Source organism: Notechis scutatus, chromosome 1 (assembly GCF_049901735.1).
Source record: "Notechis scutatus isolate UNSWTSFEM ecotype Mainland chromosome 1, rNotScu1.2, whole genome shotgun sequence".
NCBI classification, from domain to species: domain Eukaryota; kingdom Metazoa; phylum Chordata; class Lepidosauria; order Squamata; family Elapidae; genus Notechis; species Notechis scutatus.
This window is the reverse complement of record NC_142009.1, coordinates 28459976-28479227: the sequence shown is the minus strand read 5'-3', so window position 1 is coordinate 28479227 and position 19252 is coordinate 28459976. Positions and strand designations below refer to the sequence as shown.

At 37.7% G+C, this 19252-nt stretch overlaps 1 protein-coding gene across 10 annotated transcripts in view; it reads right to left on the bottom strand.

The window, feature by feature from the left end:
• PTK2B (protein tyrosine kinase 2 beta) overlaps positions 1–19252 on the bottom strand; it is a 114730-nt gene that overhangs the window by 32411 nt on the left and 63067 nt on the right. For all 10 annotated transcript variants that reach the window (XM_087959882.1, XM_087959867.1, XM_087959889.1 and 7 more), the window contains exons 3-13: positions 16480–16658; positions 15921–16008; positions 15108–15187; positions 14501–14563; positions 13610–13664; positions 12430–12570; positions 10849–10923; positions 8888–8989; positions 5397–5514; positions 2429–2468; positions 1522–1568 (exon numbers count right to left, since the gene is read on the bottom strand). In XM_087959882.1, coding sequence (XP_087816008.1) covers positions 1522–1568; positions 2429–2468; positions 5397–5514; positions 8888–8989; positions 10849–10923; positions 12430–12570; positions 13610–13664; positions 14501–14563; positions 15108–15187; positions 15921–16008; positions 16480–16658 — 988 coding nt within the window. The remainder of the gene's footprint in view (positions 1–1521; positions 1569–2428; positions 2469–5396; positions 5515–8887; positions 8990–10848; positions 10924–12429; positions 12571–13609; positions 13665–14500; positions 14564–15107; positions 15188–15920; positions 16009–16479; positions 16659–19252) is intronic.

The window sequence follows — 19252 nt, the reverse complement described above, 5'->3', positions numbered from 1 at the left end:
GAAATGGCAATTGAAGAACAAGAAGGAAGAGCTTCAGAGGAGGAGGAGTCGATTCAAGGAGAAGACATTTTAAATAGACAATTAACACAAAAAACACTACAAAGAAGTGGGGAAAGAAGGAAGGTTAAAAAGTTGAAATTTAAGAAGGCAATCAAAAGGGGGAATACCTGTGAAGTCAGGAAAGGCAGAAAGACCCAGCAGAAAAGGGGAAAGGAAGATATTAAGAAAGAGAAGTATATAAACTGGAATGAGAAAAGATATGGGGAAAAGAGGGGGAGGAGAAGCAGTAAGAAACAGGTGCATGAAATAAAGATATACGGAAATAGTAAAATGTTGAAAAGAAATGGTTTTTTCAGAGATAATGGTTGATGAATTAAAAAGGGGATTCTGCAGGGTGACAAGGGGTAATAAGAATATTTCTGCAAATAAAAATATTTAGAAAATAGGGTAATATAGATACTGATAACTCTTATTAAAAATCAAAGGGGGGGGGAATATGCTGCGGAATCCAAATGAAAAGATGTAATGATTATTATTGTAATTTCTTAAAAATAATGGTTTATTGGGAATCAAGATGAGGGAATAAAGGTATATTTTAATCATTGAGGTGTCACACTCAAAACAGTAAAAGGGGGGAAACCTATATTTGTTTTTTGTTTTTTTTTAGTGTTAAAATTTGTATTAATCTAGAATTTATAAAAAGAATGTGTAATGGAAAGGGAATATGTAATAGAAAGGGACAGACTAAAGAACCAACTAAATTAATAAGTTAATATAGACTACTAAAAGCAAAGAGAGACATTGGTAACTTTATTATTATTATTATTATTATTATTATTATTATTATTATTATTATTATTATTATTATTATGCAAACACATATTGTTTATCTTTATTTTTTAAAATAAATATTAAAGGATTATATTTGAAATAATTGAAATGAAACAAAAAGATGTTTCAATTGAGATTAATGAAAGAGGCTAGAATTAATGTGTTTGTTTCTCTCCTTACTGAAAATTTGGAATGAAAAAGGTAATAATAGAATTAAGTATGCATATATGAATGTATAATTGCTGTCATATTTGTATGTAAAGATGATTACCCGGAAATATGTTGTCCACTAAAAAGAGATTTTTGTTTTTAATGTGAAAAACTGAATAAAATTTGTTAAAAAAAGAAAAAAAGAAAAGCATGGCATGATTTTTTCTGTTTCAGAAATCTATTTGATTAGAAATTACAGATTACAGATTAACAGAGTTGGAAGGTACCCTGTAGGTCATCTAGTCCAACCCCTTGCCCAAGCACAATGCCCTACACCATTTCTGACAAATGGTGGATAGGACAACAAAAATAATTATACCTCAGCCTTACTCTCAGTGTAAACTCCATCATTATATGACTTCTGTTAAAAATGGCAACACAAGAGATTAAAACAGATCAAAACTCCAGAGAACACAGTTCATATATCTGATGTTGTCAATCCCCATTGATCTGACAGTGGTGAGGTAAAGTTTAACTTACCTCCGCTGAAGCTCTCTGTCAGTGTGGATCTTTTTTCTTCTATATGCCTGTGGCAGAAAGATAATCAGGAACAGAAATGGGATTGTTAATTTCCTTTTACTGAGATTTGATTTGTAAAAAGAAATGTGAGCATTAAGGATTCCATAAATATAATCAATCAATATGAAAGCACTTCTTCCAGTAATGATGAAGGGCTTCCCTTGTTTGTGGCCTCTCCATTTAGGATAATGTTTGGGCACCTAAGAGAGGGCTGGAGAGCCAGTTTGGTATAATAGTTAAGGCATTAGGCAAAGACCATGAATTCTAGTCCTGTCTTAGGCATGAGGCTAGCTGGGTGACCTTGGGTCAGTCACTCTTTCTTAGCCATAAAAAGAAGGCAAGGGCAATCCACTTCTGAACACCTGGCTGAAAAAAATTGCATGGACTAGTCCAGGCAGTTGCCAAGAGTCAAGGAGGAGAAGAAGGAGCAATGATGGCTAGGGAAAATAAAATTGCATGAAAAGTTCTGACAGATCAGATAATTGACAATCTATAATAATTCAGCATTGTCTTTCCTACAACAGCTGTCAAATCCCATTAGAAAGCTTATGAGTGAACCTACTGTTGATATCCCAGCAATTTCTATAATACAATTCTATTTTGTTATCAGGATTCATAATTATTGATAGGTGTTATCTCCATCAACTTGGTCAACATTTTTCTGTGTATATGGAACACACACTACTCTACTACCTATAATATTTCCAGATAGCAACAGTTCTGCTTCTTCTCTGAATAAAGTAGAGCTCAGGGAGCATAGAGGTAATTTTATCACTAGTGCAAAACTGGTTTGTTCTCCTATTGTCCTCTGGTGCTCAGTATTACATACAAGTACAACTTCATGGGGTAGGTCGGCCATCTTACTTACTGTATTGGCACCTGAGGCAGACTGATCCTCTTGTCATTCTCTGTAAGGGAAAAAGAGATAAAGCATGTCAGGAAAATCATTGCTCAATTCTAACTGTCCATTTTTTTTTGCTGTGAATGAGATCTCTTCCCTCTTCTGTTTTTTTCTTATCTCCAAATAACTAGGTGTGGGTAGACTTCCCTTGTTCTGTTTTATTATTCTCCTAAACTTTGCTAACTCCATTTTACCAAATGAACATGGAGAAATTCTAAAATGAATTTTGAAACTGGACTGCAAAGTTTTCTGTAGCATCCATAAGCACTAATGAATTACAAACATGGGCCAGAACATTATTACATGAGTGGATGATTGCTTACCCACATCAATAAATTGTAGACGACAATGTGTTGGTAATGTTGATGTTGCTCTGCAAATAGGACAGGGAAATTTGAAGAAAAATCCCTTTTCTTAACTGGAAACTTTAATAATGGTGGCTTTAGAAGTGAGTAAATCAGGCAACTGCCTTCAATTGAGGGGGCCTTCAATTCTGACATAATTTCAATAAATAAAATATATGAAATCTATAGAAAGACAAGGCGAAGAGTTTACCATGAAGACCTCTCCATGTTGTAGGAAGAACAGGTAAGGTTTCTTGGTGTTGTTTGCTTTCATGAATTATGATAAATGTACTTTTACAGCTGCATGATGGGTTAAGAAATCATGCAATAAAAACATATATAGAAATCTAATTTTTTTAAAAGTGTATGTATGTGGGGGGTTGGGATCAGTTAACAATTGTATCCATAGTCACAAACACTGTAAGGCGAAGAAAGCAAATAATTTAACTATAAATAAATAATGCAGTGTTGTGCGTCAGCATGAATTATGGATGTTCCTCTTCTCAAATCAAGAATCTACTACGCAAAATAATTTCATGTGTTGCCTTGATTTCTAAGGCAAGCTTCTGATTTTAAGGTTTATGATTTAATGGAAAATACATTAAATACCATCAGATGAACATATTTTGTAATTCTTGTTTTTATATATATAGTTGATTAAAGCTATAATCAATGCTATAAGGCTTTAAAGCAATGTTGGATCTAACATTGCCTTACTTTCTAGTCAACACACTCAATATCATGTTTTCTATACTCTTTCTTTCTTTCTTTCTTTCTTTCTTTCTTTCTTTCTTTCTTTCTTTCTTTCTTTCTTTCTTTCTTTCTTTCTTTCTTTCTTTCTTTCTTTCTTTCTTTCTTTCTTTCTTTCTTTCTTTCTTTCTTTCTTTCTTTCTTTTCTTTCTCTCATCTCTCATCTCTCTATCTAACAAAGATATATGGCCACCCACCTTACACATAGGTGACTCTAGGTAATTTACAACATTAAAAACACACGATAAAATCCCATAAAAAAACCCTCAAACCCCACCCCCCCAATTCATCTCTAGGCAATATCTTACACAGCTCAATGCAATATATGAATGATATGATCTGTGAACAGGCTAAACATATAGATATTTCCCAGGAAATCAAAATTTCACTAGAAAAGAATTGGATAAGTTCAAATGACAGGTCAGTAAGAACCTCCCACAAATAGCTTAATGTTGCTTTAAGAAACAAGGTACATCATCCATTTCTTAGAAATGGAGATTTGGAACTATGAGAAACAACAAGAAATGCCTGCAGAACAAGAAGATTGCGACAAAGAAGAAGCCATCTTTAATGAACAACTAATCTTAGGTGGGGGGAAAAAAGGAAAGGCGGGGAAAGAGAATGGAAAGTTTAAGATTGGGAAAAACAACTCCAAAAAAGAATAGAGGCAAAAATAAGTATAAAATCAGAAAGCAACAGAAGAGGGAAATGCAGAAGAGAAAATTAAAAGTAGAGAGACAAGGGGGTAAAAAGGGGAGGGAGAAGATGAGAGGGAAGAAAGAAAGGAAAAGAAGTTATAAAGGACAGAAACAAAATATAGAGAAACAGGGCCTATTTAGAGATAATGGGTGAAAATTTAATGGAAAAATGGATTCTGCAAAGGTACATAAGATAGTATTGTTATATTAGAAATAGAAATAATTTTAGAAAATATGAAACAATGTATGATTAAAATGTTTGATAAAATAGCTATCATAATTCAATGGAATACTTGTCAATAAATAAATGTAACAAAATGAATATTTAATGATTTACAAAACATATGTAAAGAGAAATAAGGGTAAAATTAATTATGGAGATTATATGTGTCTTTAAGGAAGTATGATATTTAATTGAAAAGAAATGTTAAAGATGTTAAGATTTTAATGATTATTAAAGATAGAACTGAATTGGAATGGAATGAGGGTTTATAATTACATATATTTATAATCCTTTTTTAAAAAAAGAATATAGTGTGTATTATAAGAATGTACCAAGCAGAATTCGATTGGAAGTTATGTATTATGTATTATATTGAAGGTCATAACCTTAAGGTATATATTGAAGTTTAAATAAGGGTTGAATGGATATAATTAAAAGATATAAAGGTGTCATACTCCAATTAGTAACTACAGGAGAAAATTTGTTTAATGAGAAAAGATAATATGAAATTGAAACAGAACAGACAAAAGTATAAATACAATGATTTGAATTGAGATGAGATAATCAAAATAAAATTGAGAAAATTAAAAGAGGGGAAAAACTATATAGAAAATGTAGAATAGTATAACATATGGAATAAAACACAAAAAGGAGCATGAAATTGAGTTTTGTGTCTGTATAAAGAAGTTCAACCCGGGACCATGCTATTTTCAAAAAAGATGTTTTACTTGTATTTTGTGTTTTGTATGTGTGAAAACCCAAATAAAACTTTATTAAAAAATAAAGTACATAATCCACATTCTCCTTCAAGAAAGTGTGTGAGATAGACCAATTCAGTCTGCCCTGTTACATTCCCACTGTGCTTCTTCAAATCAGATAAGATCCACCATATGCAAAGGATTACTTAATTGCTTTCTCACCTCTGTTGGGTCGGATGATGAGGGAGGTATCTAAGCATCCCTGCAGCCTGCAGTAGCCATCTATTAAGTCAGCCATGTTCTCTGCCTCAGCCAGGGAGGATGTTTTAATAGTCAAGGACTGCCAAGTAAAAAAAGCCATATAAGGTTCCTATGCCAACCAGACAGATAAGAGATTTCATTGTCAGTGCTCACATTTGTCCATCAAGATGATAACTACATTGGTTTGAAGCCCTTGGTTGGAACCAAAATGCATGTTGGAGGCAAGCTGAGAAAGAGATGAACCAAAGCAAACTATCAGCACCAGAAAGGCCCAAGAAAATATCAAAGTATAACCTTTTATTTTTAAACTTAAATGTTTTCTCAGAGTTCTTTTATTGTCTGACAAAGTTGCTTCTAGCAAAAGTTCAATAATTTGCAAACTTAGTTGAGTGCAACCTGTGTGTCTGTAAAGCGAAGTTTCCCTCAAGTTGAACCTGATTCTTGGTGACTTCATGGACATGTCTATACAATTGCCATGGCAACAGTTAGTTTGTATTGTGTATAGGTAGGCATGACATGCAGTTTAGTGTAGTGAATAAAAGCACTGGCTAGAAACGGTGAGACTGTGAGTTATAATCTCATTTTAGGCAAGAGGTTGGCTGGATGACCTTGGGCTAAACACTTTCTCTCAGCTCCAGGAAGCAGACAACAGCCAACTACTTCCAAAGAAACTTCCCAAGAAGTTTCATAGCATAGATTTATCTATGTAGCTGCCATGAGTTAAGGATGACTTGAAGGCACATAGGTTCTCATACTATTAAATCTATGGAGAGAAACAAGTTTTTCTCCTCTCACAATCTTAGCATGTAGACATCACCCACTCAAAAATAAATACAGAGAGATTTGAGACTGATGAAAGGAAGAAGGACTGTTTTATGTAGTGCACAGTTATATGCTGCCCTCAAATGTGTTAATGGTCATCAATCCAGACAGGGTTAAATGGCCATTAGTCTTTGGCTCAGTATTTGTAAACAGCAATGGATCAAGCCCAGTACTCCCTAGTTGAACCGCAGACAACTACAATGATCTAATACATATCGATTTTACAGAAGACAATGTTGAAAAAGCACTGTGCAATCTAAAACCATCCCTATCTATTGGACCAGATGGAATATGTGCCTACTTCTTTAAAAAGCTACCCACTGCCATAGCAAAACCTCTAAGCATAATCTTTGAAAAATCTTTCAGGACCAGCTCCTTGCCAAAACTATGGTCACAAGCCATGGTCATCCCCATCTTCAAAAAGGGACAGCCCAGGCTAGTTGAAAATTACAGACCAATCTCTTTATGCTGCGTCACCTGTAAAGTCATGGAATCAATTATTAACCAATCCATCACCCTCCACTTAGAAACAAACAACCTACTCTCTAATAAACAAGTTGGTTTCAGGAAAAAACTATCATGTAATCTGCAACTCTTACACTGCAAAAACATAAAGACTACACAACTCGATCAGGGCAAAGCAATAGGCTCAATCTACATAGACTTTTGTAAAGCCTTTGATTCAGTGGTACACGACAAACTACTACTAAAACTAAAATCTTATGATATCTCTGGACATCTACATAACTGAATAGAAGCATTCCTGTCAAACAGACAACAAATGGTCAAAATTGGGAGCGTCCTATCAAATTCTGTACCTGTCAACAGTGGTGTCCCCCAAGGCAGTGTTTTAGGACCAACTCTCTTCATATTCTACATAAATGACCTCTGTGATCATATTAAGAGCAACTGCATTCTCTTCGCTGATGATGTAAAGCTATTCAACACCACAGACAATACTACTACCCTCCAAAAAGACCTTGACTATGTATCAGAATGGTCAAACAAATGGCAACTTCAAATTTCAACAAATAAATGCTCTGTTTTACATATTGGCAGAAAAAAAATCAGAAAATAAAATACAAGCTAAATAGTCAAGACTTTGTTGAGGATCCAAATTTTGTCAAGGACCTTGGAGTACTCATCTCAAATGATCTAAATGCTAGAGCCCACTGTAACTACATTGCCAAAAAGGCATTAAGAGTTGTTAATCTAATCCTACGTAGATTCTTCTCTGGTAATATCACACTACTAACTAGAGCATACAAAACATTTGCTAGACCAATACTTGAATACAGCTCATCAGTCTGGAACCCACATTATGTATCTGATATTAACACAGTTGAGAAAGTCCAGAAATATTTCACAAGAAGAGTTATCCGCTCCTCTACTCGTTGCAGAATACCTTATGCCACCAGACTTGAAATTCTAGACCTAGAAAACCTAGAACTACACCGCCTTCAGTCCAATCTAAGTATAGTATATAAAATCATACATTGCAATGTCCTACCTGTCAATGAATACTTCAGCTTCAACCATAACAACTAGAGCACACAATAGATACAAACTCAAGGTTAACTGCACCAATCTTGACTGCAGAAAATACGACTTCAGCAACAGAGTGGTCAAGGTTTGGAATACTCTGACTCTGTGGTTTCTTCCCCAAACCCCAAAAACTTTAACCTTAGACTGTCTACTATTGACCTCACCCCCTTCCTAAGAGGCCTGTAGGGGGCGTGCATAAGCACACCAATCGTGCCTACCATCCCTGTCCTATTGTTTTTTATTTTTCTTATAAGTATCTATCTCATGTATTCAAAACTATATTTATTCTTACACCTGTATCTTGTAAGCCAGGGGTCCCCAACCACCGGGCCGCGGACCGGGACCGGTCCATGGAACATTTCGTACCAGGCCGCCGGTTTGCTGGGCGCCGCGTCTTGTTTGACGAGAAAGTGCTTCCGGGTGAGCTTTTCCGGTTGGAAAGCGGCGTTTGGGTCCTGAAGGAATCCTCGCGCCTTAGTTTCATCGAAGGGGGGGGGCGGCTTCGAATGAAACTAAGGCATGAGTATTCTTTCAGCACCCAAGGCAAGGCGAGCTGAGCGACCGTCCCGAAGCCGCCCCGAAGTGAAGCCCATCAACAAAGGTACAAAGGAGGAGTTGAAGGTGGCGGGGAGAAGCGGGGGACGGCTGGCCGGCTGGTCGCTCGGCTCACCTTGCCTTGTCATGCGTGCTGATGCCGGTACCGGGCCGCGGATCATTTTATGATGCCGGTACCGGGCCGTGGCACAAAAAAGGTTGGGGGCCACTGTTGTAAGCGATTGACAAATCAAATAAATACTAAATACTAAAAAATACTAAATTGATGAAGGTTTGCTATCTGTGAAACCAGACTGATTCCTTGATTCCTAACTGCTAAGGAACAAAAATGGAGGAGAGATACTGAATTCTGGTATCCATGCTTATGTGCTTTGTGGTTGCGTTTGACTGCCTACTACAGAAGGCTGGACTGCAGCAGCTCTTGGCCCTGGTCCTGTTTTTACTTTTTCCTCTCTCAAAAAGAGTGTTGGAAGACTAGAACAGAGAGAAAACTGAGATATGATCCAAGCCACCGTGCACTTCCTCCTTACCTGGGGGTTCCCAGTAAGACCAAGCTGCAGCAACGCTCTGCCTTCCTCCACAGTGGTACATTTTATGGATTTGATCTGCTTGAATTCAGCCAAGCAAGTGGGCTGCAAAGGAGCAACATTAATGTTTTATGAAAGGTTCACTTGCATTACAATCAAGACATCTTTCTGCTTTTCACACTCTGTAGTGTGGGGTGGGATGCTATGCCAGACCCAGACATGCAGAGTAGCAGCATTCTGATTCATACCTCTTTATTTTTTAAATTTCACTAAAAAAAAAAATGATTTCCAGTGACACAAATTTCATTGTATTTTCAGGTTAGTGTGACTATTATTGTAATTTAGGATCCAGGGCAAAAGTGCCCTGGCCAACCCATAGTTTGTATTTCACTAAAGGATGTCTTCAGTCTAGGAAGCTCATCAGTTCTCACTTGTGAGACTTCAGCTCTCTTGTAAAGAAAATCAGCTCTGCCACCTTGGAGCTAATGCACCTAAAACTTTAGCATAATCTCTGCCTAGGTGATACTGAAAACAAAGCACAGTGGAATTATCTGTAAGCTGGATAAATGCTGAACCAGGGGTCTCTTTAAGTCGAGTTTTCTAAAATGAACTGGATATTCTTTGACAGAAGCATCAGTGGCCAAAGTGCTTCTATGCTTGCTTGCTTTTTATTTAGTTATCCATACATCCATAAAAAAGAATTATCAAGTTGAAAATGATTTTGGAGGTCATCTAGTCTAACATTTTACCCAGTGCAGGAATTTTTACCCCATCCTGATTGTATGCATATGTATGTTTCTATATGGGGTAGCCCAGTTGACAATTTGAAATTTTAGAGGGTTTACATAGGGTACAAAAAAACAAAGAAAGAAAAAATACCCATAACCAAAATAGAAGCAACCATGAGCACAATGAAACCAAGGCCAAAACCACCCTCATAATCACACGATAAGCTCATCCAGTGCCCTGGCCCAGGAGTCTTCAAATTTGACAGCTTTAAGACTTGTGGATGTCAACCCCCTGAATTCCTCCTCCAGTCATGTTAGCTTAGGAATTCTGGGAATTGAAGTCCACAAATCTTAAACTTGCCCTGGCCCAATGACTCAAGGAAGAGTCAAGTTTTCACAGAAGGCCAAGACAATCAGGGCTATTTGAAACTTAGCATGCCTTTTGGAAGAAGTATCATGACAGAGAAGGCATACTTCACTAGATGACACAAATGACTCCGAGCATGCCAATTCTGTTAGCATTTATGCAAAAAGAAGAAACAACTGGAGATAGCTGTACCACAAATAACCTGGTCCTGTACCAAGAAGGAGGTTAGAGTGATAACCAGAAGCTTGGTTTATTAGAAAGCCTACTGAGAACCAGTGTAGCTCACAGAAGACATTTGTTATGAGGGCATTCCCTGGTGCCTCCTTGACTGCTCATGTTGCTGTATTTTGAATCAATCTTAGTTTCTGGATGGTTCAAGGGCAGCCCCATATAGAATGTGTTACAATAGTCTAGGTGTGAAGGCACCAAGGCATATTTGGAAGAACTAAGCTGGAGAATTGATTCCATCTCCAAGCACATAAACTTGAATTATCTAGCAGAGAGATAATATCCTGAGTTTCATGATCATGCTCTTCACAAGACCCTTTGCCTTAAGTCTTACCTCATGTTTTTTACTGCTTGAAAAGACATAGCCCAGCTAGTCTTACACCTATTAGATTTCTACTCAGAGAAAGAAACAGGAAAATCCTGCATTAAAAATTGTGTTATTCAATTCAGAGAAGATGATTGTATGGCACAAAAACAACCCCGAAGTTACCATGGAAACACTCCTGTTCTCTCACTTTCTGCAAAATAGCTTAACTTGTATTCAAGCAACAAAAAAAGGGGGAAACAATAGATTGCAACAAAAAAAATTGTATTTGATAGATTATGAAAACCCTTCTTTACAAGATTTCTCAGCAACTCACCTTTGCTTCTTTACTTGTCATCTGCCGGATGCCTTTTGGGCCGATCACCAGGTCCACAGTGATATTCCATCCTTGCTGAAAAGGGAACAGAGAAAAGAAATTTGTGGGTTGTTTTTTTTTGTAATTTTTGCAAGCCCCTGACATTCTGGATATGTTGGGCAGCTGAGGAATTCTGGAGCAGGAGTGATAGAAGATTATGGAAGAATTCTAGAACAGGAGGGGATGCAAATGACAATTAATATTATATCAGTCTGGAGGTGGAAAGTTAGAGATGCCACAAAGTTTGAAGCAAAATGATAAACATAAGCTGAAACTACCATGAATATGATGCATGACCTAAGTAAGCTCTTCAGTGTGAAAACCTTTTGGAATGAAATCCAGTTAGCATACATAGGCCCAGTGAAATCAGGTAAGCAGGGACAAGCCAAAAGTAAGACATTGTGTAAATTTGCATAGAAGCCTCAATTAACAATGGAGAATGACTGGAATATATTATGACATTAAATATTTGCTTATCTTTGTTAGTTAGCAAGTCTGAAGTTTGGGGATTTGGCTTTTTTTTTTCAAAACATGAGAATGTCATGCTATTGATCTATATATCATCTTTGATCACATCCCTTCAGCTATTCAATCCCCATATGCAAACACTATCCTTTGTCTTACAAGTTCCAATCCACTGAATTTCAGCTTCAGAAGTTCCAAAATTCCAAATGTTGGTCCCTATTTATCTTGTCAGAACATCTTGCTATACAATACTGGTAGACAATACGCCAATCACATCATCCATTTTGATAGCATCCTGAAGACAGAGGTGGTATTCAGCAGGTTCTGACCAGTTCCGGAGAACCGGTAGTGGAAATTTTGAGTAATTTGGAATACCACTTCTGACTGACCCCGCCCCCATAATTGGAACTCTGCTTCCTGAGTCCCAGCTGATTGGCTGGGTCTTTTTTTGTTGCCTTGCACAGGGGAATGGAGCTGGAAAGCAGGTTAGTGGGGTGGGGAGGGAATGAAGATTTTACAGTATCCTTCCCCTGCCACGCCCACCAAGCCATGCCCACCAAGCCACGCCCACAGAACCGGTAGTAAATTTTTTTGAATCCCACCACTGCCTGAAGAGATAATGTTTATAAGGTCAACCTTGCTTAATACATCTATATCTAAACCAGGGGTCAGCAACCCATTGCTCTGGAGCTGCATGTGGCTCTTTTATCCCTCTGCTGCAGCTCCCTGTCACTGGTGGGCACCACAATTTTGAGAGGAGCTTCCAGTTGTGGGGGGGAAGCACAGCGCACCAGGGGGAGACTCTATGGCAAGGGGCAGGTTTTCTGATTGGCTCCCCAATTGATAGGGCTTTAGGTTAGGACAGTAGGGGAAAAAGGACGCCGTGCTAGGAGGAGACTCTATGGTGGGGGAACCGGACTTCCAGTTGGCTCCAGAATTGAATGAGGGGCTTCCGGTTAGGACCTTTGTGGCTCTTTGAGTGTTTAAAGTTGCCGACCCCTGATCTAAACTATAATTGGAACTACAATTAAGCCACAGAGACTTTGGGAAATATTTCCTTGTCTGCCCAATACTTACAATCAACTCACAGCGATAGCTTTCTTGATCAATGTTGGCGAAGGTGGAGAGTGTGCCAAGGAACTTCATGATGCATTCTTCCTCTCTCAAGAGCGCATACTGCTGGAAAGTCTGCTGAATCATCTTGCGGAACTGCTTTGGCTGTGAATGGGAAACAGGGAGGAATTAAAAAGAAAAAGGGAAAAAACACTCTTAAAACTTCTTAATAAATGCAGACAGAAACCTAAGAGGGAATGAAACTTCTTTTTTGCAACTTTCACATTACAACCACTGGAAATCTAAGACGTTTTGTTCAGACAAGCAGAATACTTTAGGCAGTAAATAGATGTGAGATGACTGCAATTTTCAAATGGCCATTTCTGTTGTTTAATCTTGTTGCAATTAAAGAAAAATACTGCAGTACTTTGCTGGGCTGCTTTTCGATATGGAGAGAAATTTTCAGAGCAGTAATAAATATTTTGACCCAATCCTTCAGTATGAAAGCGATGGCACAATTCATTCAGCCATTTCAGATTCTGAAGATTTTTTTTCTGCCATTGATACAGATCAGATTTTCACCCAGCATTTATCTGTAGAAAACCACGATGATACCAACATGGTGTAGCACGCAGTATTGTCACCATGCAAATGCTACTATTGCACACTTATGTTCCAAGATCTGCCACAAATATTTAGGTTGCATCATTTGAGTGATGATATTGCCATGCATATTTTGTCACTTCCCAACTCTCATGGATATTCATGCTTTAAAACAGGGGTGTCCAACCTTGGCAACGTTAAGACTTGTGGACTTCAACTCCCAGAGTTCCTCAGCCAGCTTAGCTGGCTGAGGAACTCTGGGAGTTGAAGTCCACAAGTCTTAAAATTGCCAAGGTTGGACACCCTGCTTTAAAACATTAAGTTGCGGATTTTTGTTTATCTAACGTATGGGTCCATGTTTGGTGGGAAACCAAATAGTTACTTTCCCCCTCTGTAATTAAGGCTAGAAAGTACTTTTTATTACAGTAGAACAGATAAGAGTGGGAAAGGAGAAAATCCATTCAAAATAATTCTAGGAAAGCTAGAAGTTTTGCTATACTTTCTTAGACATACTGCAACTCCCAACTCCCAGAGAGCCCGGCTAATGGCTTATTTCCATCCTTAGTTGAACATGTATACATGGGGCTAAAGCATTTCTCACCTTCAAGCTTTCTTGCATCTGCTTAGGAAAGAACAAGTCCAGTCCCACTTCCTTCCTTAAAGAGAAAGAAAATGCTGCTTTACCCATCTGCACGTATCCAACCTCTGGCCATATGGTGTTTCTATTTAGATTTAGGGTTTTTTTTTAGCCAGTTTGGTGGTCTAGTGGTTAAGGCACCAGGCTAGAAAGCAGGAGAGTGTGACCTTGCTGTTAAGCAAGCATCCTTTTCCAATCATCCGTGATCATAAACAATGTCCTCTGGGCAAGGTGACCAGGGATGAATTATTTCAATGAGAACTGAGGTCTTTGTGGGCTGGATGGGGGAGGCCTCTGGTAACCTTACTTAGACTATAATGTGAAATCATATATGGGAATCATCAACTCCTTCCAATTCAATTAAGATGACTGATAGCAGTACAGAACCTGGGACCAAAACTAATATTAATTATTTCACTTCCCGACCCCATGTGATTTCCTCCCCACTGATTCTTTTTCCAGCTTTTTCAAGCAAATAAATGTTGCAATTTCAGCTAAGATGCATTGGGGATGCAATTCTGTTTTCCCAGATGAAATAGAATGTAATGTTACATGGGTAGGAACTGGACTCAGAAAGAATGCAGCAATTAGCTGTTAGGCCTTAGATGCTACTGTGAATTTGGGAGTGGGTTTTGGGAGATCCTGTCTCTGTCTCTCTTTTCCACACATACACATTCTTTCTTCTTCATACATGAACACACATACACCTACACATATTTTTTTTTAAAAAATGTCTGGTTTTATAAGCAGGGCTGCCTATAGGAAAGAAAGAAATCTATCAGGCAAAGATCACTACAACTAATGAGAAACTTTTAAAAACATCAACCAGCATAGTTAAAAATGTTGTCTACATACTCCAGGAATTCAAAGTTGGACTTCTTGTCTAAAGCGTTGTGGGGCATATCCTTGTAGAATCTCCTGCAAAAATTGGATATTAAAGCTCGCATGATTCCTAATTCACCACAAAACTCACACCAATGTTTTTAAATGGAACTTTCCCATCTCATCATCAATAGAATATCATTCAGTAATATCACCTGATTCAGGCAAGAAATACAAGCATTGTGATTCGTTTTGATATAGCTAAATGGGAAAACTTGCCTATTAAGAGTTAATGCCTCATGCAAACCAACCCATTAGAGTTTGGCTTGGTGTGAAAAACTCATTCATCATAGCTTGTCCAGTAAATTGCAGCTATCAATACCCTGCTTTATTATTATGCAGGAGCTCACTAATTTCTTATAATATTCCTCCCTAGCTGCATCCTTTCATATTTCCGGCTTTGCTTGTGTTTCTTGAACTCACGCTTCCTCAGATAATTCTTCTTGCCAATGTCCCAGCTTCAGGATTTTGGTTCCTGTTTTGCAAGGATCACTGTGCAATCCACAAGAGTTTGACCCTGCTCACATGTTTTCCAAACATGCTTGTGTCAGATGAAATCTTCTGCCTAGCAAGTACATACCTAAGCTCCAGGCAGCCTAGCTGTAGGGCCATCCCCTCACTCACTTTGCTTGCATAAAGTTGCATGTATTCACTTCGGAGCTGAAAGACACAAATAACATGGTCAGTTAAGGATCCCAGGTCTCTACCAGTGCTCACTACTCTTTCAAAAAAAAAAAAGATAACTGGGTATTATTGCACAGAGACAAAACACTAAGGGCTTTAAATGAAATGCATTTAAATAATAAATATTTATTCATTTAAATTACATCTTCAGCTGAAGCATGCTGGCTGGGCAATTCTTGGAGTAGAGGTCTACATGTTTTAAAGTTATCAAGTTTGAAAAACATTAACAGATTAACAGATTTGGAAGGTACCTTGTAGGTCATCTAGTCCAACCTCCCACCGAGTAGGAGACCCTACACCATTTCTGACAAATGCCAGTCCAGTCTCTTCTTGAAAGCTTCCAGTGACGAAGCTCCTACAACTTCTGAAGGCAAACTGTTGAACTAGAACAGGGGTCCACAACCCTTAAACTACAGACCAGTACCGATTCATGGCCCATAAGGAACCAGGCTGCAGAGCTGGAGGTGAGCAGTGGGTGAGCAAAACTGCACATGCATGGAATCTAGCTTACGTGCTCCCCACCCCACTCCATTGAATAATTGTTTTCCACGAAACTAGTCCCTGGTGCCAAAATGGTTGGGAGCTGCTGACCTAGAGGATGTGATGAAGTTGCATTAGTAAGCACAATGGAGGGTGCAACCTCACACATTCAACACAGGTACACCAGAGATAGCTCTTTAAACAGAGACTGCAGTCCTCGGAGACCAACCTGTTGGTAGAAGTACAGAAGCGTTGTCCGGTCCTCTTGGAAACGTTCAATATAATCTTCAGGGAGGTAGCGGACCTGGAGGTCATACCTTAAACAGCATACCAAACTTTAAGTTAAACCAGCATTCTTCAAGATTAGTGCTTAGATTTAGCAGACTACAAAATCTGGTTTCCCCAACTAGCAATGTCTTATTGCAGTTCTCTTTTCCATAACGTCACTTCCACTGTCAGTACAACTTGCATTAATTTTACATTAGTATTATATGGATATTTTTCCTTAGTTTCTTCCTCTATCAAGTTTTAATTTAATCACTGTATCGTAGTTTCATTGATGCATTGTGTTTGTTTCATCGTACTAATAAAATTAAAACAAACAAGACTTGCTGGGGGAAAACAAGCATGCTAAGATAGCCCAGAAAAACTGGACTTCGACCCTGTTTCTCTCCTCCCTTAGTGCACAAGAATGAAGCTAATCTGGAAATATTGGTCTCATCCATTATCTCTGAATAGAGGTCAAGAAGATTGGTGAGAACAAGATGGTTACAAAAGGGACTATATACCTCCATTCAGCCTCAAGGTGCAAACATTCATATTTGTCCTGGACTTCACCAACTGTCATGTCTGGATGAAGCCAGTGGATCTCGTCCGATTTCACATGCTTCAGGCGTAATCCATAACACTCAGCAAGCTGTATATCAGGACCAATTCTTCCACTCTGTAGAATTGACTTTATTACTTCCTATAAAAGAAAAATCCAGATAAATGGCAGGAAGGGAAGAAAAACATAACAAGGTTGTGAGAAACTTCTGAATGTAAAAGACATTCTGAACAGAACAATCTCGTAATTCATATGAGCATTATTTTAAAAATAAACCAGATATCTACCTTCTATTCAAATTTAATCTGGAAACATGCAAGAAGCATTTCTAATTAAAAAGAAGAGTCAAAGGGAAAAGAAATCTGACCAGGGAATTCTGGGAATTGAAATTAACACATTGTCAAGTTGCCAAGAAACACTGTAATATATACTCCTCACTAGCAACACACTAAAAGACATTTTGGCAACCCACTAATGTCACTTTGGACGTCGTTTATAATCTTTCATGTATACAATTATTTTGCACATTCCTCCTTGGACCCAAGAATTAGCATCTGAATGAGAGGAAAAAAGTGGGAGATCTCACATTTGTTTATTTTGTTTTTCTGAGGGAAAAGTGGTGTTATAACCCTATGAAAAGGGCCCCTAAAGTCTTACAAAACCTAAGAAGAGAGACAATATATTCAGAAGAGGATGAGTTGAACATATTTTGAATTTAAGAACTGCTTTGCCATATAACACCCAAAATACATCCATTTCAGCATTTTATTCTTAAGAACAGTTCATTTTCTAGAATATTCAAAAACCATACAGACAACACATCTTTTTGCTTTGTCCCAACTGCTAAATTCAGAGGTAGACTGCTTCTAAACAGATGTGTTCCATTTAGCTACATTATAATGTTCTCTGAATATTGAAGCTTATATTGCCAAAACATCATTATTCATGTACAAGAGAGAGAGTAGCAGTTTAGATTTAGCCCTACAGTTGGCAAAAGTTCTAGAAATATTATGAAAACTAGATTATATAAATTAAACAAACATATCTTCCAAAAATTGGATGTTTGTATGTGCATGTGTGTGTATAACAATCCAACAAGGACAAGGATACCTAAGAATTTTACTGATTCCACTTCTCTCTCAAGGTTAATCTTTGTACAACCCTGCTTTTCTCAATGTCTGGTTTGCCTAGTGTTGAGGTAATTCCCTGTTAGGAGAATGAGCGCACACAGGGAGACATAGTGAGAGTGGTGAAGAATAACACACAAACAGCACACAGACACACTGTATAGTAAAATGTAGGTTTTTACTTCCAATAAACGTCCAAACAAGCAGTCCAAGTCATTCACAGTTAAAGCAGTCAGTGTTCAGTCCAGGGATAATCCAAATTGCAAAGTCCAGTATCATAAACAGTTCAGTAATAGACTTACATCAAATCCAAGAATAACAGTCAGGCAACACTCTCCAGAACAGAACAGGAACAAGACAACCCAGGTTTTTGGCTCCATCTTATGGCCGTTTGAGGACCACACCCAATTCCAATTTTAGCATTCCCTTAAAGAGGCAGTATTAAAATGTCTATCCTGGTTTATATATTTTCCAACCCAACTAACTGTTAGGTGACTTACATTCCTAACATTCTCCCCTTTGGGTAGGACAATATATACAACCTTACATTCTAAGTGCATAATCTTCACAGCTAGCCTTATGCTATATAGAGCTTTGGGCCTTTGTAAAATGATCTGCTATATTGTTTTCTGACATACATTATTCCAGATTAATCATCTTACTTTGCACACATTGTCTCATCAGCGTTAAATCTCGCTAATTGATTAAAACTGCAATATCTGGCCTTGACCAATTACTGAGATAAGATAAACTACCAATCAAAGACTGATAAATGTTCTTATCAAAAATAGGACTTTGAACATCACTATGGCTAAACTCCTGGCTCATTGGTGTTTTAGCCAGCTTACAAAGTTCCATTTTAAAATTCTTTAGTAATTGGTTAATTTTATCTGCCTGTGAGATCTTGTATCCTCCCCTAGTTTTATCTGTCTTTAAACCAATATATTGTTTGATTTCTCCTAATTGTTTTATTTTAAATTTCTTTTCCAATAGTGAAATTATCTCAGTAGCTTCTTGTTCAGTTTTGGTGATTAATGCTATGTCATCAGCAAACAATAGCAACAATGAAATTATACCATTACTTTCTCTTTTAAACAAACATGGATCAGCTATGCCAGCTACAAAACCTATTTTAGTTAATTCTTTAACTATACATTGGTTCCACTCATATCCAGATTGCTTCAAACCATAAAGACTCTTTTTCAATCTTCAGCAATCATTATCAGTATTATCATTTTTAAGACCTAAAGGTTTCTTTAAATATATAGTGTGTTGCAATGGCGCATGCAGATATGCCGTCTCTACATCCAAATGATTTATAACGTATTTCTCTTTAGCTGCCCACACTAATGCTGCCCTTAATGTAGTAGCCTTCAGACTAGGTGCAAACACCTCATCATAGTCATTTGCTGTCTGATTGAACCCTTGTGCTACTAACCTGGCTTTATGGGTAACAGTCCCATCTATACCTCTCTTCAGTTTATAAATCCATGTACACCCTATGGCATGTTTACCTGGTGGTAAGTTAACGTTTTCGTATACCTCCAGTGTTTTTAATGATTCCAGTTCCTTATTCATTGCTTTCTGCCAAGCAGCCTGATCCTTAGC